Source organism: Acomys minous (genome assembly GCF_964271855.1).
Source record: "Acomys minous genome assembly, chromosome: 15".
Taxonomy (NCBI): domain Eukaryota; kingdom Metazoa; phylum Chordata; class Mammalia; order Rodentia; family Muridae; genus Acomys; species Acomys minous.
The window spans coordinates 72,934,248-72,959,169 of record NC_140497.1 but is presented as its reverse complement, the minus strand read 5'-3'; the positions used below and the strand labels follow the sequence as shown (position 1 = coordinate 72,959,169).

The 24,922-nt window shown below is 40.1% G+C and overlaps 1 protein-coding gene across 4 annotated transcripts in view; it reads right to left on the bottom strand.

Annotated features, from left to right (window-relative positions):
• Positions 1 to 24,922, bottom strand: part of MTHFD2L (methylenetetrahydrofolate dehydrogenase (NADP+ dependent) 2 like) — a 96,772-nt gene that overhangs the window by 63,348 nt on the left and 8,502 nt on the right. For all 4 annotated transcript variants that reach the window (XM_084760070.1, XM_084760069.1, XM_084760071.1 and 1 more), the window contains exons 2-5: positions 16,945 to 17,129; positions 16,238 to 16,360; positions 6,219 to 6,371; positions 5,038 to 5,145 (exon numbers count right to left, since the gene is read on the bottom strand). In XM_084760070.1, coding sequence (XP_084616196.1) covers positions 5,038 to 5,145; positions 6,219 to 6,371; positions 16,238 to 16,360; positions 16,945 to 17,129 — 569 coding nt within the window. The remainder of the gene's footprint in view (positions 1 to 5,037; positions 5,146 to 6,218; positions 6,372 to 16,237; positions 16,361 to 16,944; positions 17,130 to 24,922) is intronic.

Here is a 24,922-nt window from a genome sequence, read left to right as displayed (position 1 = left end):
ATATAAATTAGCCCAGAACTGGCAGCTGGGTGGATTGGAGACTTGGGATAGATTTGGCTATTCATCGCTGCCCTTCAAGACGCTCCTAGAGAAAACCACTTGAGGGAAGGCTTCAGAGCTCCGGCTCCTGCTGAGGCTCTGGGGTCTGGTTACCCCTGGTTCCAGCAGAAGAAATCCTGCAGCTCCTGACTGGAGAATCATTCCTCGGACTGATATCCTTAAGGTTTTGTTTTTGTGTCAATTAATCCTCATTTCCTACTGTTTTGGTTAATCAGGTTATAATTCCTGTAGGCTCGGTCAATAAGTTGTTAATAAAATATTTTGGTTAAGAAAATTGAGTCGACATAAAAATGTCAAAAAATTACCCTATAAACTCATGACAGTCACAATGGTCCTTAAACATCCCAGGAATTACTAAGTTTCATAAGAAGCCACTTTCTACTATTATCTTCTGAAGTCTCTTCATCCAAGCCTGGGCTCTCATAAGTAAGTAGAACATTTGCTTATGGCTGAACGCCGAGAAACCCCTGTACTTCCTTCCATGCTGTGTCCTTGGCATCACTTACTTCCACCAAGACTGTGGGTCTATGAGGATAGAATCTTCTAGAAACTGTGGTAGCTGAACTTCTTGCTAAGCCCCTGCAGTGCCTGTGCTCAGCAGCAGGGGCCCAGTCGCTCCTTCCTCCCTCCCTCCCTCCCTCCCTCCCTTCCTTCCTTCCTTCCTCCCTTCTTCCCTCCCTTCCTTCCTTCCCTTATTTCTCCATCTCCTTTCTCTCTCTCCCCTCCCTCACTTTTTTCATTCATGTTCATTTTTGCATTCTTCTCTCACACAGTACAGCCCAGCTGGAGTGGTTCCCTCCCTCTACTCCTTCCCGTCCCCCCACCACCACACACAAGTGCACAGTGCACCTTTGCACTTAGACATTAAGGGACATCTCACTCTTGAATATTTCAAGCCCCAAGTTAGCTAAGAGATTTTCCCATACAAAGTACCCGAGCTTTGTGCTCTTACTATCAAAACTTTAGGTGATCTGGGAACAGACACATATTAAACTAAATGACAATATGGCTATTTTTGCTGTTGTTTGTTGTTGCTTTGGTGAAAGTATATTTGTCTTTGAGATAAAAATGAATTATTGGGATTCTCAGTCTCTTCTTATTGGCAAAACAATATACAGTGTGTGCTAAATGTTCAACATCGTGTCATTAGGACAAATTCTATAGATATAAATTAGCAGCTAACCCTCCTTCGTTATCTCCATTAGCTAACAATGCATGCAATTACTGCTCTGCCAGGCAAAGACATGTGAAACACCAACTCTCCCACAGACTCCACATATTCAGTAAGCTGCTTGCTACAGCTCATTATATTAATAATATATGTCACCATGCTCCTATTCAATGTGTATGAATTAAACACCACCCATGTGGCAAACTTCTATATCATTTTTAGTATAATTTGCTACCTTTTGGATACAGTAATTGTTAACAGCAGAAAACTACCACTATAATAAAAGTAAATTTAACTAACTGGTTTGTAAGCAACATTATAACAAACTCCACATATATTCTATTTTTAGCATTCATTAAAATGGAGATGTTTTATTAGAAAAACTATAACATGTTTTTAAGGTAATCAGTTTTGACCCCATAATTCTCTCCTCAAAAATCATTACTGTTAGGAACCATGCCAGCAGCTGCATCATCACTAGCCACAAACTGTGAAATGGCTCACTGTCCCCATGAGCCACGTGGTCATCACAGCCCATTCTTTCCTTCTCTGCCTGTCTTTCCTCTCCTCTCTCCTCTCTTCTTTCTTCTCTGTCTCTCTCTCTCTGTCTCTGTCTCTGTCTCTCTCTGTCTCTCTCTGTCTCTCTCTCTCTCTCTCTCTCTCTTCTCGCTCTCTGTCTCTCTCTGTCTCTCTGTCTCTCTCTGTCTCTCTGTCTCTCTCCCTCCCTCTCTCTCTCTCTCTCTCTCTCTCTCTCTCTCTCTCTCTCTCTCTCTCTCTCTCCCTCTCTCTCTCTCATCCCCACTACAAGCCAGCCTCTGTCCTTCTCCCCAATAATCTCTTGTGTAAGATCCGTTGCATGGTGTGGTTTCTGTGGCATTCCTTGGCCCTTAATCTGCCAAGGTACTCCTCTGTCACAAAACCCTACAGTTACCACCATCCATTTGTGTTTATTTTGATGTTTTACTGCATATGCATATATCCAAAATAATCACATACGCAAAAATATGTAAGGTAATATTTGCAGCATAGTATTATGTAGCCTAGAATTGACATAAAAGGGGATAGATTTTCTAAAGTAGTTTATAAATACTTCATAATTGAAATATGACAAGAAATTAGCACATAACATACCTTTTTAAGCTGAGTTTATTCAAATTCTTACCAAAACAAGCCTAAATATGATTTTTAAAAGCAAAACAAACAAATAAATAAATAAAGCTTGGTAGGAAAAGAAACTAAATTTCAAATTAAAGCCAAAGAAGAAATCATCATTGACCCTGAGGCATTGTCCTGTAAACATCTGAGTGGTGTGTTATAGGTCATTAACTTAAAAACAACTGAAACACTAGCAGCTGCCGTGGCTACGCATGCTGATTTTCTTAACCTACTACGTGCCAAGCAGTAACACCTGAAATACATTGTAACTAGCACTTTATTAACTAAAACTTCTATTTCACTTAATTTTCACAATAGCTAAGTAAGAACAATGTTAATGCTATGCATTTCAAACAGACCAAAAAAGCGAAAGTCTACAAAGGGCAATTGGTGGATGGGGTCACAGGATCGGCGATGCGTCTATGACTTCATCGACGCTTCTGGCTACAGCAAGTTCTCATCTCTAGCTCCCAATCCTAGGACCTACCCTTCCTCAAAGTCCACCCAAAGCCTCACAAGCTCATTTCTTTATCAGTAAAACAGAAATCCTAATCCTAGGTACCAGAATTACCCAAAACCTGGCTGGACAGTCTCTGAGAACATGTGCCTCAAAACACGGGGCTCAGAATGACACCTGGTGAGAGCGAGACAAAAAAACGAAACGTTGAAAATAAAGGCAGACTTGGTGTCATTTGATCAAAGTTTCCATGAAAAAATAATATACCCTTTTAACACTTCCCCCGGCTTTACCTTACTTAACATATAACTATTATAGGAAGGAACGAAACTTCTGCAGCTGTAGGAAGGGTAAACAGCAGTGGGAGCTGGAAGGGAAGAGCGAGGCCAGGAATGCAGCCTTGGATGGTGGATGCACTAACAAGTGCCTGGAGTCACTATATGAACCATACACATCTTCATTGCTATTCTGTGATAGATTCTTAGAACAAAAATGAAAGATAATATTCAAAAGCTTCATGTTCATACTCATTATCCATTGCATATTTTTTTCAAGACAGGGTCTCACCGAGTAGCTCTGGCTTGGCCTAGAACTCACTAGGTAGACCAGACTGATCTTGAACTCACAGAGGTCTGCCTGCCTCTGCTTCCTGGGTGCCAGGACTAAAGATATGTGCCACCACACCTGTCCCATTGCTTTAGGTAAGTTAACATCGTGTTTATTTTTCATAGGACTTTGCTTTGTAAAAAATTCTTCATATTAATTATGACAGCCAAGACCCTAAAACAAGACTTTCCAAAATAAATTGATATCAGGAAACTAGAATTCAACATGATTAAGAATATTTTTTAAGTTATAATTTTTTTAAAATCCCATACACCTATGTACGATACTGTGTATATGTGTGGGCATTTAACTGCACCTATGTATGGTAGTTTGTACACGTGTGAGCATTTAACTGCACTTATAGTGTCTATACCTGTGGTGTCTACATATATTGGCATTTAACAGTAGTATGCCCCTCTTTTTGTAACTGACGAAGCCAGTTAAGTGCTTAGAAGATAAGGCAAAACGTCTTAAGAAGGAAGACTGTTCACTAATAGTCCCCGTGAGCATCACTGGCACATACCCAGACTAAGAGCTGCTTCTACTAAAGCTATAAACTTTGGTCTGAGTAACCTTTGGTCCCCTGCCACAGCCTTGGCTCAGGCAAGTGTGAACAGTGCCTCTTGTCCTTTCTACCCCGTCACCAGTCCTCAATGCACATCTGCTTAGCACCCAGGTGTTAGACAGCTGGAAACGCCAAGGTCCTAGAAGCTGGAACAAGCCACTGCATGCTCTCAAACACCTTCCCGCTTTGTCTTGAGCTCTCACTGGGGTTTTGTGGTGAGTTGTCACCATTCCTGCAGCCCAGTATTAGTGTCTCACCCAGGTAATCAGCCTTGAGCCCTGAGTGCCAGGTTCCTTTTCTATTAGGGGAACTAGCCAGCTGACTTGGGATGTTCTAAAGCGTTTTCCTACCCAACGCTCAATTTCTAACAATTTGAGAACTGAATTTTCTGAAGTAGTGACTTTTATGTATCTAGTGGTTTTTATCCTTTTTTAATGTCTGTATTGTTATTGGGCTTTTAAAATAGTATTTACAGCCATAATAAGAAACAAACAAACAAAGCAAAGCAAAAGAAAGGGACCAAAGGGACCACATATTTTCAGCAGTAGTGATTTGAAGAAGAATAGATCCCATAGGTTACTACATTTGAATATTTGAATATTCCCCCTATTGGGGGAACTGTCTGAGAAACATTAAGAGGTGTGGCCTGCCGGAAGATGTGTGTCACTGGGTTTTGGGGTATCAAAGCCTGTGTCGTTCTCAGTGTGTTTTCAACCTCCTGGTTACTGTCAGGGATGTGACCCTCAGCTGTTGCTCCAGCCACCTGCCACCTCCTGCGCACCATCATGAACTCTAACCCTCTGAAGCTGTAAGCCGGAAATAAGCTTTTCCACAGGCTGCTCCAGTCATGGTGTTTCACCGGAACAACAGGAGAGCAACTGACACGTCAGCCATTCCTTTTTCACTTTTGAAGCCTTTACACCACGAGATGAGAAATAAAGGGCTTCACGAACCCACAAGTGTGAGGAGTCACACCGTCATCGTACGGAGGACACGCTCCCTCACAGACGCGCACTTGCTCACCTCCAGGGCGCTCATGCTCGCCGTCCGTGTGCAACAGCATAGCGATTGGCATACCCACGTTCTTGGATCTTCCTGCTACAACCACATTTTTCCCAAATGTTTCAATTCCTTTAAAAAAAAAAAAGAGTCTGTTTAAGTGCATGACTAGCAACAAGAAGCAAATTAAACATGGGAAAAGCCAACTGAAGCATTCTTTGAAATTTTCTAATTAAATTTGGATTTCATGCCCTGTCTGTAGCATCACCTCATCAGGTTATTTATAAATATTTCTTTTAATGCTGTTTGGAATTGCCGTCTCCACTCCCATTATATCCTCATTTAAAACCACGAAAATTGTCAAGTTGCCAATAAAAGTCCTTTTAAAAACCGCGTTTCACAGGAAGTGTTCAGTCCTAAAATATATTAACTGCTAATTAGAATAGACGTTCATAGAATAAGCACAAATGGCGATCAGAGTTCTTGTGAGACTGGGATAGCGCAGAGTGGGAGGGTCCCACACTGCACTTCACGGAAAGAGACAGTACGCTCACGGAGTTATCTCTCTGCCTTTTGCGGGCGCCATCTCTTCACAGGTAAAGTGAAGAAATGGCAACCGAGGCGTATCCAACTACTGAGGAGCAAGAGTGCGGTTCTAGAATCTGTTTTCTCTTGGAGGGTTTGTCTAGCAATTAGAAATTGGCAGATTAAAAATGATAAGATGTATCCCAAAAGGAAGTGATTGTGGTAGAGGCAGGAAAGGCATTGATGTGCAGAGCCACTGAGCTCCAGGAATGGACCACCAGCCTGTGAGCAGAGGATGTTTCTAGCACAGTTGAAGCCTACATATTTTTTAACAAAAACTATGGTCAATGGACATGGTTCCTATATTATGGACTCATTGTCATCTCTATACTTTGAAAAGATTGTCACCAAAATAATAATTCAAAAGCAGGAAGGCGTGACCATATTTGGAAGGCTCACCCACTACAGCTACAAACTGTAGTTGCCTATCACCTGGCACATGTTCTTAATTTTCTTTTATTCTGTCTTGTCCTGTGATGCTCATAAACATATAATGTTTTATAGACTTTAGTTTTATCCTTATCACTCTTGTCACTTGTAGACAAGGGTAGTTCTGCCCAATCAAGGGCAGTGGCTCACCTGCAGTTGACACCTGTTTCCCACAGACCCAAGTTACCAACCTGCTCTTTTTATTATTTCCCAAACAGCACTGGCAGTGGCAGGTATCACAGAATGCTGGTCAAGGCACAGTCTTCCAATATTGATAATGTGAAATCCATCTACATCTTTTTCTGGGGCAATTCCATTGCATATTGCTCGCTCGTCCACGTGGTCTGAAAAGCAAGTACAATTGGTATCCTTTAAGATTCATGTGCATGTGGAAGCCTGGAGAATGAAACATGTCGACTTATAGCTGGATCATTGATGATTCAGGCTCCAAAGGACATAACATTATTATTTTTTTTTCTTGCCACCAAAATAGTAAAGCAAAATGCGCTTGACTGATCGCTGTGATTGGCTGCACCGAGAGTATAGGCTAGTAAGGGCTCACGGTGGCTGCACTGGTGAATTGTGTAGAGCTGAACACGTCTGAGGAAACGCAGCAACCGTGGGTAGGAGTCTTTGCCTCAACATGCTTGCAGATTTAAAGGGTTTTGATCCACTTTTCTTCATTACAAGATCTTCCCCCGCCCCCAGTAGACTTCTGTTAAAAATGGGGTAAAAGAGAAAGCAACAGAAGATACCCAAATGTGGTGAATAAAGTCTGCTAAAAATCTCTGGCTAATGTGTTAACACTGTATAGAAAAGGCAAAGTCCCAGGAGCACACACGAGAGGACTTTCCAAAAGGAAACGAAGTTAAAGATGTGGCGTACCAAATAAGAAACAAAGCTGAGTTGTCAGTCTGCTACAGGCATTCCCGGACAAAACCCCCCAAGTGGCATATTTGATAGGAAGTTGCTGACCTTTGCCTCTGACGGTCACAAGAGAAAGGCATCCACTGCCACCATTTCTATGTCCCATTTGATTGGCAGCAGTGGATAAGGAAAAAGAAAGAGACCTAGAAGTCTCAGAGGAAGTAGCAAAACTTCTCAAAAGTAGTGCAGTGGTTTATTCTGGATATCTCAGGAATGTATAAGGTAAGTGCAAGCATTAACAAGGTCAACTCAGCAAGAACACACAGCACAAAGTCAGGACACAAAGACCAAGTCCATTTCTTCACGTGCACTGCAGTCATCGGAAGGTAAACTATATTTAAACTACTGCTTACAATGTCTTACCAACAGCAAACTTCTTAGGAACAAGCTTTTCTAAATTTGAGAGCAATTCCTATGATACGAACTACAAACGATTCTTGGCAGTTGACAAAATAAACACAGGTTATTCTCGGCCGTGTACTGGATACCCTGGGATACATCGATTTCTCCAAACTGACGTCTAAATCCATGAAATTTTAGTCTTAATCCTATATGGCTTCCGTTAGATTCCAGAATATATTGGGAGTTGGGTATACATTTTTTAAAACACCTATATTCTCCGATATCAATTTAAGATGAAATATTTCTTTCATGCCTTGAAAAATCAAAAATTCCAGGCAAAGCTTTATACTAATGGGATATGGTTCGTATCCTTAGCATGTATGTAAGGTTTTTGAAAAATTCATTCATTTATCCACTCAACTAATATTTGAATGTATTTCATGGGGCTAATGTAACTTAGGACATGTTAGTGAACCAACAGACGAAATTACATTCCAATGACATAAACATCTGCCCAAACAGCTTAGTTGTAGTCTCAATAAATAGTCTCTAGATGCTACATTAAAAAGAAATCAAGACAGATTAAAAGCTTGAAGTGAGGGGGCAGGAGAGGGAAGGGAAGTGGGTCTGACCTCACTGAGCCACTGCTCTAGGCCACTGAAGGGGTAGGCCTCTTCCTCCGTGCATCTACAGCCTCGCTCTCTTAAAGCCACAGAGACCACTTGGGATGTCTAGAGACTTACCTTGCGGACATCCTATGCGAGGTTAGGACCTGTGCATCCTATGAGGCTCTCTCAGCTGGCCTCCATCTGATCCTCCCTATTCTCTGGTGCAAGCTGAAGCATATGCTGCCACTAAACATGGCCGCAGTCCTCCAAAGAGGTTGGAGAAAACCCTGTTTTCTTAAGCCCTCGGTCTCTGGAGCACTGTATACAGTGATTTCTGTCAAACATAGAGCACCACCTTCGAAACACCATATGTTTTCTTGAACAAAATACTCAGAAAAGTGGGGGGTTTTTCCGTATTAAAATTTAAACCCACAGTAAATAGAAAGAAATATTGCTTTGGGAGGGTCTCAAGAAAAATAATTTAGATTCTGATTGTTTCTTAACTATCCCTCTTCCCTGAGTTGTGTGGCCAGAGGCTTTTTTTTTCTTTTTTTTTTTCTTTCTTTTTTTTTTCTTTTTGTAGATTAAACTAACAATACAGAAGACAAGAGCAAAGCCTATAAATTCATATGCTTTAACTTTTTAGTTACATTATTTTTCACATTCCTTGTGTAGCGTTTTTATATTAGGCCCTGTTCTCCTCCTCCAACCTCCCCACACCCCAGTCCTGCCCCTCTCACATCCATGGCCTCTTCTACGTTGTTATTGTTACTTTAACTGTGAATGTTTAAGTCAGTAAGTATGGAAATGCAACCTGATGAGTCCATTTAGTGTTGCTCATATATATATTTTTAAACACTTTTAAGGAAGAAATATACACCATGCAAATAGCATTTTGAGATGAATACACTAAAAAACAGATGATAAAGTAAAAAAAACAAAAGATGGAGGGAAAGGAGAACAGTACTGTTGCTTCTGAAATTCCTGAATTTGAAGGTTTTGTTCAGGGTTTTGTTTTGTTTTGTTGAGAAGCCATCTCAAAATAGATTACATCCATGAATGTAGACAATAAAACACCCTCTTAGGATGGCTTGCACCTGGGAATGAAGGGGAGGACACATTAGTGGTTACAGAGACCAGCCTTCCCTCTGAGATATAAGTGGTCTCCATAAAGCTTTGACATAGTTTTAAAAGATGCTTGTTCACGTCAAAGTCAGTCCCCTTGGTGGGGAGGCCTGGTGGCACTCAAAGAAAGAATAAGCAGGCTACCAAGATGAGACTTGATAGCCTATGACCATATAGTGGGGAGGAGGTCCCCCTCAGTCATAGATCTAGGGGAGGGGAATAGGGTGAAAGCGAGAGGGAGGAATGGGAGGATACAAGTGAGGAGATAACAATTGAGTTGTAAATTTAAAAATATGCTTGCTCAATGCTGCCATCTAGTGGTAATACCTTTCACTTACAGGACAGTCTGCTTTTTTTTTTTTTCTTCTTTTTTCTTTCTTGTGTTTCTCTCATTTTAAAAAGTAACTTTCAAATGTTTTAAGATAAAAGACGATCTTTTGAGAATAGGATTATGAGAATGATGTCAAAATTATTTGAAGCAAAAACTTATTCATTAAATATTGATTTTTCTTTTAATGACTCTTAAATTGAATAACAATAATTCACAGCTTATGAGATAATAATTTATTGTTGTTGATATTATTTTAGTGCACTTTGTGTGTGCATATGTGCATGCATGAATGTGTTCATGTGTGTACATGTGTGTGTGTGTGTGTGTGTGAAAGCCATAGGTTAATATTAGTTTAACCACCTCCTCGCCTTTTGAACTGGAGTCTCAGTGAACAGGAAAGTATTGGTTTGGTAAGATAAGCTAGAGAGTAGGTCTCAGAGGCCCTTCTGCCTCTACCTGCTAGTACTAGTGTTAAAGGCATGCACCACCATGCCCAACTCTTTACAAGGGCACCAACGACCCAAACTCAGATCGTCACATTTGCACAGCAAACACGTAGCCAACTGAGGCAGCCCTTTCATGACACAATGTTGATATTTATCCCAAAGTGTGCAGATTTTAGAGAATTTTTTATCTTCACAATAATAGATATATCCAAATCTGCCACTGAAAACAAAAGCTACCGCCTTGACAGTAACCTATATTTACTGAATTACACACATTATCTATCTATTAACTCATCTCCATTCCTGTTCCAACCTGTTTTAAACTTCACCCTGGTTCCTGTACCCATTATCCCTTTGGTACCTTTTCTGAAAACCTAAGTCTAAAAGATTTAACGGTGACAAATAATATCAAGTTGGTGTTTCTATGCATGAAGTAAATCAGAATTTAAAATTGCTATTCCATGGCGGGTCCTCCTTTAGGCTATTTTATTTAATGCTCAAAACCCCTTATGAGGCAGGAAGCATCTTCTTTACTTCTCAGATGGGGAGACTGAAACAGAGGGGTGACTGGTAGACAGGATGTATTGGTGGGTGTCAGGCACAAGACTCAACCCCAGACAATGTCATTATAAAATCTACCTTGCCAACACCACCGTCTCCAAATACTGAAAGGTAGGGCACGAATACATTCACTTCAGACATTTACAGAGTCCACTAGCTTATGCTGATATCTGGAAATGTATTAACTACGGCTAAAATTCTAGCATGAGCATCAGTCCGCCTGGGTTCAAATTCAGTTACTCTGAAGGAAAGAACTTACTCTCTATGTTTTTGTCATCAAATACAAATAATGATAGCTCCACCCCCACCCCACCCCCACCCCCACCCCCACAGAATTACGGTGAGGATTCAAACTGAGGACAATGGAATATAAACTCTTCATACAATAGACTTAGTTCGGTGGGGGCTGACCACTGGTATTTTGGCTACATATTATGGGCTGTACATATAGAAAAATATCCTCTCTCAGATCACCCTCACATTTGCTGGGGTCCCCTTCCCTGTCTGTTTCTTATTCTGGGAACACAGGACCCAAGCAATTTGTCTGTGGAACAAATAGGTAACCAGTGCCATCTACTGGCCATTGGTAACAATGTCACCAAGTAAATGTCACAAAGGCAACATATTTAATATTTGATTTTGTTAGGACAAACTAAATATAATCCAGTCAGAAATGCTGAAAAAGAAAATGTACTAGTTTGGAAAATAACTTTAAAACATTTTAAATTATACATATTTGTGGTATGTAATATGAGGCTCTGCCACATATATAATGGTTAGCTCAGTGTAGTCAACATATAATATACTTCTTTTTGTATGGTAAGAATATGTAAATCTGCTTTTGTGGCAACATGTTCATCACTGTTTCATGGTGCTGCACAATAGGTCTCTAGAAGTTATTTGTCATATCTAAACAAGGTATTAAATCTTCTGGCCAGGACTTCATGTATGCACCCCCAGTCGTAAGCCCCTCATAACCACCACTCTATGGTAAGTTTCTGTGGACTTGAAATGTTTGTTTGTTTGTTTCTGTGCTTGCGACATGGTGTCTTGTAGCCTGGGGAGCCGTGATGACACTATCTAGCCAATGAGCCCCGACCTTCCTGCCTCCAAATGCCAAGCACCCCAGGCATGTTTTATACCCTGTGTATTAGTGTATAGTTCGGTATTTGTCTTGCTGTGTGGTTTGTTTCACATGCAGAGCCTTTACACAAGCTCAGGAAGTTATTTGTTTCCTTGCTGCTTGGTTGGATGAATATGTCTGAATTTTGAATATTAACCTATGCTTAGTCACAAGGTTCACAAACATTTTCTCCATTCCCGCACTGTTTACTCTTCACTCTGTTGGTGACTTCTTCACTGTAAGCCAGTTTTTAAATTTTGGATTCTCTCACTATTTTTTGCTTTCTTTCATGTTGTCACACCCAAGAATTATTAGCACAGACAGGATGCTAAGAAACAGGCCCTCTGAATGTTCCTTTTTGTAGCTTGCAGTTTCGTTTCCACATTTAACATAAGTTTAGTTACTATACTAGTTAGTGTTGAATTCGAGGGTGATATGAGTCTAATTTCATCTTGCGTATGTATATATGTTTCCCCCAATACCTTTTCTCCAGGTCTGAAAAATACAGTTGGCCTTAAGTGGGGTTCACTCCTAGCTTTCCCGTCTGCTTCACTGATGTCAGTGGCAGTACCATTTTGTTTTGACTGCTGTAGTTTTGTAGTAGTTTCTGAGATTAGGTGGCTTGACGCCACCATCTTTCATCTTCTGCTCAGCCTTGCTTTGATTACTTGGCTCTTTTGTGGCTCCGTACTAGTTTGGGGATGTTTGAAGTGAATGTATCCATGCTATCCCTTTGGTTTTTTTAGGACGTGCCACTGGAGTTTGGAGAAGAAAGTCACTGAATTGGTAGATGATTGTGGACAATATAAGACTCTTAGAGTTAACACTATAAATAGTTCATAAAACTATTTAAATACTGTGGGGGAACTTTCAAATGAAGCAAAGTGTGAATTGATAGCTTGCTAACCCCCACACACACACACATTTTTTGCACGAGCTAAGCAATTGTCAAGTTACTGCCAAATGCTTTAGAAATGTTTTTAATGTCAATAAACTTGTGGTCATGCTTAAATCTCATTTCCCCGTGGCATAAACTAAAGTATCCCATGTATTTGGCTCCTTCTTACTTTTGAAAGAAGATGCTTTTAACAGCTAAGTAATATTCCATTGTGTAAATGTACCAGAGTTAGTTTATACATTCTTCAGTTGAGGGACACCTAGGTTGTTTCCAGATTCTGGCTATTACAAATAAAGCTGCTATGAACATAGTTGAGCAGATGTCCCTGTGGTATGGTGGAGCATCTTTTGGGTATAGCTGGGTCTTGAGGGAAAGCTATTCCCAGTTTTCTGAGATAGCGCCAGATTGATTTCCAAAGTGGTTGTACAAGTTTGCACTCCCACTGGCACATCCTCGCCAGAATGAGCTGTCACTTCAGTTTTTGATCTTAGTCATTTTGATATATGTAAGATGGAATCTCAGAGTTGTTTTGATTTGCATTGCCCTGATGACTAGGGACATTGAGCATTTCTTTAAGTGTTTCTCGGCCATTCGATATTACTCTGTTGAGAATTCTCTGTTTAGATCTGTACCCCAATTTTTAATTGTATTATTTTGTTTGGTGGTGTTTAATTTCTTGAGTTCTCTATATATTTTGGATATTAGCCCATTGTCAGATGTAGGGAAGACATGGATAATATATACTCACTCATCAGTGAATATTAGCCTAGCATAGATGTCCTCTGAGAGACTCTACCCAGCAGGGGATCAGGACAGATGCTGGACTTGGAGCAGAGTCTGGGCAGAGCGCTGAGAGTTGTATGGAAGAATGGGGGCAAAGGACCTAGAGGGGTCATGAGCTCCACAGGGAGATCATCAAGGCCGGAGGATCTGGACCCAGGGGGGCCTGAACAAACTGATGCACCAACCAAGGACAACGCATGCAGAGAACCTAGACCCCATGTTCAGATGCAGCAGATGGACAGCTCATTCTTCATGTGGGGGAGGGGGAGTAGGGACTGCCTCTGATATCAATTCTGGTGCCTGTGATTTGAACACTCTCCCTTGGCGCCGTGGCCTTGAGGTCACACAGAGGAAGGGGATGAAGGCTATTCTGATGTCACCTGTCAGGCTGTGGTCAGATGGTGGAAGAGGAGGGGGCCCCTGTCAGACAGAGGTCTAGCGGAAGGGTATACGGCAGAAGAGGGAGGGTAGAAAGGGAAGATAAGAGCAAGGGGGTAATAATTGGACTGTAATGTGAATAAATTATAATTAATAATTTTTTTAAAGAAAGAGAGAAGGAGATGCATCACTACATTAGCTTTACCAGGATGCAACTGCAGCATTCTCTGTCAGAGCATTTTCCTCAGTGGAAAACTTTGATAACATCTAAGATCCCTTATGATTTAAAGTTTTAAAATAGTGGTTCTCATCCTTTCAAATGCTATGACCCTTTAATACAGTTCCCCATGTTGCAGTGATCCCAAAGAATAGAATTATTGTTGCTACTTCATACTTGAAATTATGCTACTGTTATGAATCATAATATAAATATCTGATACACAAATACCTGATATGAGATTCTGTTTGGGGTGGCAAAAATTGAGAACCACAATTTTAAAGTGATGCTACAGTAGAGGCAAAGTCCTGAAAGTCTGAGATTTTAAACAAAATAAAATCTTCAGTATATATTGATATTATGTCTTTGTATAACATAAAACAACGCAATTAATTTAAATATTATCACATGTAATAGCATCATGCAGCCTTGTTTTCGTCACATGAGATAAGAGTTTACCTACTACATAATTTAAAATTGAACAATGATATGGCCTATACGATACCAATAATCTCGCAGAGTTTAGACATAAATGAATTTCAGAACCATAGTTTAGTGAAATAATATCAATCCCCCAGTGACATAGTTCAAATTTCAGCTCTCTAACTACATTTCAGGTAAATTCACTGTAACTACATAAAAGCTATTGGCTCTTATGCTCAGGAACCCTGTGACAGTTGAACATGTCAACCATTGGCCAATCACATATTTCTTTCAAATATTTGATTGAGCATTGAATGTTTCTTATTCAACTCAAGTATAGACGTAAAGTGTGTCCTCACTATGTATCACAGACTTACACCCACATGACACTGTACAAATACAGAATAGGCCAAGAGGATTGGCCTCTAAAGGCAAAGAAACTATATATGATAATGCTCTGAAATGTCTGTGAGTAGATCAGATTAGCAAGGAGAGGCAGGTGTCACCTATGCTCCCACGAAGTCGAGGTAAGGACTATGTTGTAGAACCCTGGCATGCATAGGAGGAAGAAATGACTTCATCGGGACTCAACCGGCATGTCAGTGGAGGCATGCAAACTGACTGGAATGTTAACACAGCATCCTATGAGGAGCTGTAGCTGGGACTGAGGTGAGCAGCAATAAGGGAAGGGGCTGTGATGAAAAGCAAGGCAGAATCCTAAGGGAGGCAACACCTTCTAAAAGGGGCTCCTTAGCAATGTCCGTGATGTTGCACATACAAATAAAAGATGGCCTGCTTAGAAAGGAATATGATGAGCCAATAACTCATCATGCCATTGAAAAGATGTTGTTCCACGTCAGTTGTACGTCAATGAAGCGATCACTCTGCAAACCTAGCCCTGACACAGTTTTATTTAAAAAGTAAACAAACCAAACAAAAATCAGATACTTTAAATCTTGCACCTAATGTCTTAAAAGATAGTATTGTACAAATGAGATGTAATATGAATAAATTAATAAAATATATTTTAAAATTAAAAAAGATAGATTCGTGAATAAATATTATCTACACCACTTTCCATTTTATAACTTCAAACCACAATAAGATAGCTTTCCACACCTGAATAGATTTTTTTAAGTGACACAGAAAATTGCTAACTTCCCCATTGTTTGTTGGGAGCACTGCCTGCCTTCAGTTGGCAGGCTGCTGGGGGCTGTGCCCGGCTGTACAGAAAGATATGTCTTTCCCACACCTAACTTTTCCATGCACAGTTTTTCATCTTGTAAGTATAAATCATTAGGACATTGTAGCTATTACTATGGCACTGAGATAACAGCCAGTCCTCTTCTGAATGTCTTTTTTAAAATATATTTTATTAATTTATTCATATTATATCTCAATGGTTATCCCATTCCTTGTATCCTCCCATTCCTCCCTCCCTCCCTCCTGCTTTCCCCCTACTCCCCTCCCCTAGGACTGTGACTAAGGGAGACCTCCTTCCCCTGTATATGCTCATAGGGTATCAAGTCTCTTCTTGGTACCCTGCTATCTGTCCTCTGAGTGCCACCAGGCCTTCTCATCCAGGGGATGTGGTCAAATATGGAGCACCAGAGTTCGTGTGAAAGTCAGTTCCCACTCTCCACTCAACTGTGGAGAATGTCCTGTCCATTGGCTAGATCTGGATAGGAGTTCGAAGTTTACTGCACATATTGCCCTTGGCTGGTGCCATAGTTTGAGCAGGACCCCTGGGCCCAGATCTGCCAGTCATAATGTTCTTCTTGTAGGTTTCTAGGACCCTCTGGATCCTTCTATTTCCCCATTCTCCCATGCTTCTCTCACCTAGAGTCCCAATAGGAAATCTTCCCCTCTGTCCCACTTTCCTGGTAGGTGAAGACTTTCATGAGACATGCCCCTTGGGCTAGTGTCCAGATATAAGTGAGTATATACCCTTTGACTCTTTCTGCTTCTGCATGTCTTATAAATCGCCCTCAGGTCATGACAAGCCCTTTCTCCTGCCCAACCTGGCTATACAAAAGGGCACCAAGTACCTGGAAGTGGCAGCTGAACTAATATACCACTGACTCTTGGGTCCATGTTCAGCTGATCAGTGATATCCAAAAGTTCCTCCTGAGAAACATTCCTTGGCTTCAGAATGAGCTCACTGCAGATACCTGGGAGAAAACCAAACACAGAAAGTTGCTTGAATACCCAGGGAGGATTCTCCCATGGAGTGCTTTCACTAATCAAGTCTTCTCCGGTGTGTAACTGGTCTCTCTGTCCCTGTGCCACCGGAAGGAAGGCTCTTCTACAAAGTCAGTGTCCTAGTCACCAGGAGGAGGGATTGTCTGTCAGTACACAGATTCTCTCCTGATTCCTACGCTCCTCTGCCTGCCACTCCAGGTGACAACCTGCACGGACTTTTAAGACCCCCTCTTAGAAGACTTGAAGATGCCAAGTGAGACAGGAAATCAGTGAGGTTTATGATTCATTTCAAGCAAATGTAATAAACATCATCTTTAAATGCAAAGTCCTGTTGCGTCACCCACAAAATATGAAATCACAATGAAAAAATTGTATACGAAACCTGAAAACAGTAAGAAATTTGTATAAGTTTTGGTAATTGAATAATCTCTAATAATAATAAGAGCCAATGTTATCTGAATGGGGCTAATTGGATAATTATCACTCCTGATTGCATAACTTTATAGGATAACAGAAACACTTAGTAACAATTATAGCTGACACACATACCCACCTACAGCAGACGCAGCTTTTATCTTATTCCTGACGTAGGTGTGGCTTGCTGGATTATCTCCCACTAAAATGATGCTGAGGTGAGGCCTCCGGTTTCCAAGAGCAACCCATGACTCCACACCTTGCTGTATTTCTTTCTGGATTTGTTTGGCCATTTCCGTTCCTGAGATGATAATGGCTTTATGGCTGTGGGAAGGAAAACACTAAGTATAATATTAAAAAGCCAGTAAGGACCATTCAACTGAATAAATATCTGTTACAAGAATGTCTAAGACAACCATGGAGGCTGGTAAGATGGCTCAGCAGTTACAAGTGCCTGTTGCTATTGCAGAGGACGGAGCAGGGTCAATTCCCAGAACCCACACGGTAGCTCACAACTGACTGGAATTTCAGTTCCAGAGGAGCACTTGCCTTTTCCCAGCCTCCACAGGCTCTGCCTCACACAGTATACAGCCATGTATGCAGGCAAACACACATAGATAAAAATTGGTATTCAAATGACTATGATCATTGAAAATTTGACTTTTCTAACTTTAGGTTGATGAATAACTTTAGTGATTACAGTTCTTCTGTACTTCTACCTTATAATCTGCTTGCTCTGGACTGAATGTGTTTATGTCACCCCAAAGTCTAAACTGCTCCATTACGAAGTTAGGAGGGGAGCCCTCGAGAGCAGGTTAGTGTGGAGATCCTCTACAAACACCCAGCAGAAGGAAGTCAGTTCAACAAGGCTCAGTAGCGAGTGTTAGTTCAAATGTTGAGAGCCTGACACTGGGCAGTTTATTTTATGCGTATGTAGATACAATACAACTGGGGGAGGTTCTTAATGATAACTAACTCAATCCAGTGTCTTCAGAGATCAAGAAAATGGCAAACCAATGACTGTCAGCTCAACTTGAGACCCACCCCATGGGAGAGAGCCAACCCCTGACATTATTAATGATACTCTGCTATGCATGCAGATAGGAGCCTCGAAGAGCTGTCCTCTGAGAGGTTCCACCCAGCAGCAGCTGGAACCAGATGCTGAGACTCCACAGCCACACAACAGGCTGAGCTGGGGGAGTTTTGTGGAGTAGTGGGAGGAAGGATGGAGGGAGCCAGAGAGACCAAGAACACCATTAGAAGACCTACAGGATCACCTAACCTGGGCTCATGGGGGGCTTACAAAGACTGAACCACTAACCACAGAGCATGCATGGGCTGGACCTAGAGCCCTACACATATGTAGCAGATGTAGACGGTGATCAGCATGTGGGTCCCATAATAATAAATGTGCCTAGTCCTGCTGTGACTTGATGTACCAGGATGGGTTGGTACCCATGGGGGAGCCTCCCCTTCTCTGAGGATATGAGGATGGGGGAATGAGGTAGGGTAGTGAGGATGGGACTGGGAGGAGAGGAGGAAGGGGGGCTGCCATCAGGCTGTAAAGTGAATAATAAACAAACAAACAAATAAGTTTTCCTGGTGGTAATTAACTCAATTCGGTGTGTACAACAAATCTTAAGACATGATAATATTGTAACTCTTTTTAAAGTAGATGTGACCTCTTTCATAAACACGGGGACACACACACACACACACACACACACACACACACACAACCCACCGAGTCTATTTGGTGCTGGGTAACCTATCAGGGGCTTGTCCCTGAGGGAGACTGGTTGTCCTCCTCTGAGCAGCTATCAATTGCCTTCATGTAGCGTTGAGGCCTTAGGAGATCACCTTGTCCATACTGGCATGTCAACTGTTGTCAACGTGTAGGTCTTATTTAGGCAATGTGTATTACCACAGAAACAGAAATGTGAAAAGGGATCGTGGTGAGGAGAGCTGTGAAAGGGGGCATAGTCTGGCACAGAATCTATGAAGGGAGATGTGGAAAAAAACAAGAGAGCTCTTAGCTGGGGAGCAGAGAGGAAGTCAAAACAGAGGAAGGAAAGAGAGAGAGTGGGATAAAGAACATTAAGGATGATTGTTTTCTGTTTAATTAAAATATATACTATATACAAGTATGTATATGCATATATAAATAATTTAAATGAAGTTTGAATTATTTAAATGAAGTTTCCCTTGGGGTGATAATGCCCCCTCAATCCCATATACTATCTAACAAAAACCACGCCTTCCTTGGAGTCGCTGACTGGGGGAGTTCAAGAGACCCCAAAATCAATACAGGCTATCTCTGTTGCCCAGTGCTGCCTCCTACAAGGTAAGAGCCTGTTGCTGAAGACATCAGTTACTTCGGACACAGGACTTAGAGGAATTGAGCTAGATCTGACCTGGGAGCCTCCAATCTCTGCCTCTTAAAGTTTTGTGTGTGTTTTCCTCCAGTAGTTTCAAGGTCTCACACTTTTTATTATTTTATTTTTAGTTGATTTTTGCGCTGGATGAGAAATGTGAACCTAGTTTTATTCTTCTACATGGGGAAATCTAGTTTCCCCAGTACCCTTTCTTAGACGCTGCCTCTTCTCCACTATTTGGTTTTGACACCTTTGTATCACACATACACATGATTTGTTCTTCCTTTCTTATTTGGATTCCCCTCCCCCCACCTTTACTTGGCTCAATTGCTCTAGCTTAGACTTTCAATACCATATTAAAAAGAAGTGGACAAAGAAGATGCCTTCACCTTACTTCTGATTTTAAAGGGAAAGCTTTTAGTCTTTTCAGCATTAATCTGTGGATGTATTAAAATAAAGTTAATGTGCTGAGGCACATCTTCTCTATATTTAATTTACTGAGTTTATATCATAAATGCACACTCCATTTTTTTTCACATGATTTATCTGCCTGTAGCTGAGACAATCATAATGTCTGGCCTCCATTCTATTAATGTGTGGCGTCACATGTATTTATTTGCTTAGGCACTGAGCCATCTTTGCATCTCTGGGACAAATCCAGTCTACTATTTACACCATCCTTTAAATGATGGTTGAATTGTTTGCTGTTGTTTTACCAAGTATTTTTGCATCTGTGTTCATTGAGAAGGACCCTGGTTCATTTTCTTGTGGTGTTCTTGTCTGGCTGTGATATCAGTGTAATTCTGGTCTCACATGAGTTTAAAATGAATTTAAAACTATTTCTCCCTCTTCTGCTTTCTGAAGGCATTTTAAAAGTATGGTATCACTTCTTAAAAGTTTGATATGGTCATCAGTAAAGCCATCAGGTACTAGAATTGTTTGTTGCTGTTGAAAAAAAAAAGGTTGACTACTTATTCAAGTTCTATATTCATCAATGCTATTTATATTTTTTTATTTCTTCATAATATAGTCTTGATAGTTTATATTTCTAGAAAAATTTTGGTTTATTCTTGCTTATCTGATGTTACAAGTAGTATTTCAATTTTAATTACAATTTTAAATTTTGTGTCTATTCGTGAAACTTTCATTTTTCACCCGATTATTGAGATCTAATCTCAACAAACCTACTAATACCTCATCTCAACAAACTAATAACAACAATAAAATTTTATGCAAAATTTTTAAATGTTTATACTCTAGCCCGTGCATTTGGGAAGTATTTGGCTGATGATGAATGGAATGTTCTGTATGTGTTAGGTTAATTTAGTTTAAGGTGTCATATAAACCTGTTTTGTGTCATTATCTATTTAGACAATGTGTTGTTCAAAGTACAGTGCTGCAGTCCCTTACCATCATTGGCCTGGTCTCTATTTCTGCCACAATATTGAGTATATATATATATTATCTTCTTGATAAGAAATTGGTAAATTTGTCTCTTTAATAGTTCTTTTTTCTACATACAACCATGCTGCTATTACATGAACTGTTTCTTTCTGATTCATGTTCAGCCAATGTGTTAGCTTTATAACTAAGATGTGTCTCTTAAAGACAGAATGGAGTTAGTGCTTGTTTTAATTTATCCGTGTATGCACTCCATGCCTTTCAACTAAACAATTAATTAATTTGCACTTACAGTTAATAAGTAAGAACTTACTACTGTCATGTTGTTTTCTTGTTATACATAGATCCTTCAGTCCTTTCTTCCTTTCTTCCTCATTTTTTCCTGATAGCTTCATGGAGTGTTCCTTTGAGTGGAATGGCTTGTTTTCTTGCGTTCAAATTTCCTTTACTTCTGAAAAGCTATCCTGGCTTCCTGGCTACAGTGGGTCTGTCATTTCTTTAAGATTCCATTTTCTGTTCTGAGATTTTTTATAGTTTATATTGTATACATTTTGTAGATATAATAATTTGTATACAGATAATGTATTTGTATATAATTTTCATAATTTGGTTCTTTTGCGGTTCATCCACTGCTTCCTTCTTCTGCTTGATCACACTACCTCAGATTTCTGTGAACTTTTTGTATTATTCAGCAAACTGCATCATTTCTACATGTTTTTTCTCAGTTTCCCTCTACTTAGTTTTGTTTCATGTATGCTTTTCTGGAGCTTGCTGAGCTTAGGATATTTTGAATTCTGTTACTGAGATGAAATAAAGAGGCTATATTATTTTGCTTCTTAGCTGGAGGTATATTTTGATGACTATCTGTGATGCATTGATTACTATGCATGCAATGCTGTGGGAAGTTATTTCAGCCCTGCAGACTAGCTTCAGCAGGGACTCTTTTCACCAGCCAACTCACTAGGAGATTCTTAGCCTTGTTTGTTTAGCCTTGCTTGAGTTTTTAGGTGAGCGAGTGCCTGGACCATGCAAGTACTTTATTAAGTACCCAGGAGTCAGTCTATTCTGGGTCTACTGAGACAGACCTTAAGCTTTGGTCTATGGGGACAGCCTGACTACAATGTCTAATTGGATGACTCTGTCAACTGGATTTAACATCAAGGCAATGTTGATCTCTCATAACCAATTTAAAATAAGTTCATTTATTAATAAATTATATTGTTGTTGATATTCTTAATAAGTATTTATATTCTTAACTTTTTTTGATAGTGATAATTAGTGAAGCCATTAGGTAGGCAAGCCTGTGTCGTGTATCTATGGGGGCAGATCTGGAGCCTGAATCCATACAAGATGGCCTGAAACCCAACTCCATCTGGGTAAATCTGATACTAGGATGAGCTTTAAATTAATTTCATGGTTATACAGCCTAGCACTGGAATCAGATTGGTCTTGAGTCTGTGGGGGGTTGGCTGATGATGGCGTTCATTGTTGTAAGCCTGGTTTCTAGGGCTTGTATCTGCAGAGATTCACCTATGGGCAAAGTCTGAGGCCTGAGACTGTGGAATACACTGTAGCTGATGTTGGCAGATGCTGCCCTGATACTGGAGTGGCCCTAGAGCTGAGTCTCTGGATGCTGATCTGGAGTTTGTGGCTGCAAGTGTCATCCTAGCATTGGGGAAGCCCTCAAGAAGCCTAGAGGAATGGGGGCTCAGGCAGCTGCAGAAGTCAGTCTTTCAGCTAGCAGAAATGTAGACCATGGAGCCATGTGTACCAACCAATAACCCAAAGCAAGCCTGGAGACTGAGTCAACTGCGGTTGGACTAGAGTGTGACTACCAGCATTTGCTTCACACCAGCCTGATATTATAAGTCTGGCAAGTGCAGAGGTTTGCAGCAAGGCTGAGTGCTGCCTTTGCTCTTCCCTCCTGCATCAAAGTGTGTCCTCCATATTGACATACTGGAGTCTGAAGGATGGACAGTTATGCAGATGGTATAAAACTAGCCTTCTTACCCTCTTCAATGCACCTTTTCTTATTTTGATAATACAACATGCTACTTCACCCTTTCACTGGATCCATGAGTATTTGCAAAGATGTTTTCAGTTATGGAAGGTTGTTCAAGTTGATTCTGTGAGGGGACTACTGGAAAGACCTATGCTGACATCTTATTGGTGTCATCACCCTTTGTTCATTCAAAACACTAATTTTCCATCAATGAATCAAAGTAGAAGATATTTCCAGGATGTACTCCATATCCTCACTCATTTTATAGTTGTTTTGAAAAAGTATTCTAAAGTTTAAAGTTAGATTCAACCATCGTTGCCTCTAGACTCTGCAATTTTCCTTTTCTTACATGGAGAAAACATGGTTGTTAATACAGAGTGTCTAAGAGCTATCATATTTCAAAACCTTGGTATTTTGTTAAAGATCTATAGTTGGTTCTACAGAGGCACAGTTAAGAAGCACTTATTTGGGTCTCCTTTACTCCAAATACAGGATTCATCCCCTTGTATAAATGAGAGACTGTCTACTTTTTTTTGAGGCAAGGTTTCTCTGTGTAGCCTTGGCTGTCCTAGACTCCCTTTGTAGACCAGGCTGGCCTTGAACTCACAGCAATCTGCCTGCCTCTGCCTCCTGAGTGCTGGGATTAAAGGCATGCGCCACCATGCCCAGGAGGACTGTCCGCTTTTAATTTGAAGAAACTTATCTTGACTAAATGTGCTCAGAATTCTTCATTGAATACACAAGTATTCATAACAACCTGCAAATAAACTATAATAATCTATCAAGTGAAGTATAAATCCAGAACAAAATTAATAAATATTATACAGATAATTTAAATTTATTAAACGCATAGTTTAAATTTAAAACTAGTGATACAATGATTCTATAGAAAGATAAGGTAAAACAATCAGGTAAGGTCTTCAAAAACCTCAGAGACATACAGAATGTGGCATTTTAAAATGTTTTTATCATTTTAAAGCTTCACTAACAATAAGACATGCTAACTACTGGAAACACCCAGCCTACTTCAAAGATGATGAGCATCAAAGAACCTCCTTGTGGAGATGGCTTCAGATGTGGCAAACAAGCCATTGGGCAAAATGTTCTCATTTCTCTCACAGACAGAATTCTGCCTTAAAAAGGGTAAGCTTGGATGCAGGCAGAGTCAATGGCCAAACTCTGCCAAGACAGGGTAAGCAAGTCCTCAATAGTTTTTGCCTCACAAATATGTCTGTCAGATATATTGGGCCAGAATGCTGAAGCTGATGCTCCAATGCTATAGAAAGTTTTGGGTGGCTGTTCAGTAAGCAAACTGTTTCTGTCATTTTCTCATTTTCGAAGCTGCTATCTGCACTTCCTGACTACTCAGGTAATCAATTTTATTCCTTCTCAAGTCTCTGATGAGTTGAAGATCAGATAGTTTAGTTTTACAATTAAACTTAGTTGTTTAGGGGTTAAGATGTTTTTAGGTCTAGATAGATGTTTCAAGTTGATAATGATGAGATAGAATAGATATTGATTTACATTCAGAATTTTAGAGGCAGCAAGATAGAAAAGATGTTTTCTTCAAGGATGCCAAATACAAATAGCCAAAACACCAAGAATGTAACATTTAGATAATTCCTGATTGTCTCATAGTTCTTCTTGCTATAAGTAGCTTATTGTATATGGGTGTAATAATATAAATGTATACGTAAAAATTAAAAATATTAATAAAAATAAATAAAACTAGTGATACAATTTATGTCTAATACAAAAAAATTATCATAGAGTAATCACTATTTGATGCCTACAATCATTCCAGAAATGATAAGGATTTGAAAAATTATTTTGTAAGTCAGTTTATCATACCTAAAAATGATTACATTTCATTTAAAAATCTGATAGAAATTGTTAATATAATCAACAAGTGAATCAAAAAGAGGAGGCGCTTGCAGTCTTCAAGTTTTAGGCAACTTGCAATCAATGAATGAAAAGGTTATAAACAGAAACTTATCCTTCATAAAGCAAAGAACGAAGACAATTAAATAATAACCCACTGTGCAAGTAACTTTTAAGTTATATTGTTCATAAATCTGTTCCTTCCAAAAGTATATGTTAACTCTAAAATTCCAGTCCCTGTGAATGTGACCATATTTGGAAACCAAGCTTTGCCTGTGTGTCTCAAGTGTAACATCTCGTCACAGAGAAGAGCCTTATTCCAATATGACTGTCGTCCTTTCAATAGACACACAGGCTACAGTGTGAAACACTGGGCAAAGACTGGGGTGTGCAAACACAACTTAAAGAACTCCAAGGACCACAGGTAAAATTCAGGACCTGGGAGAGAAAGCAGTGCA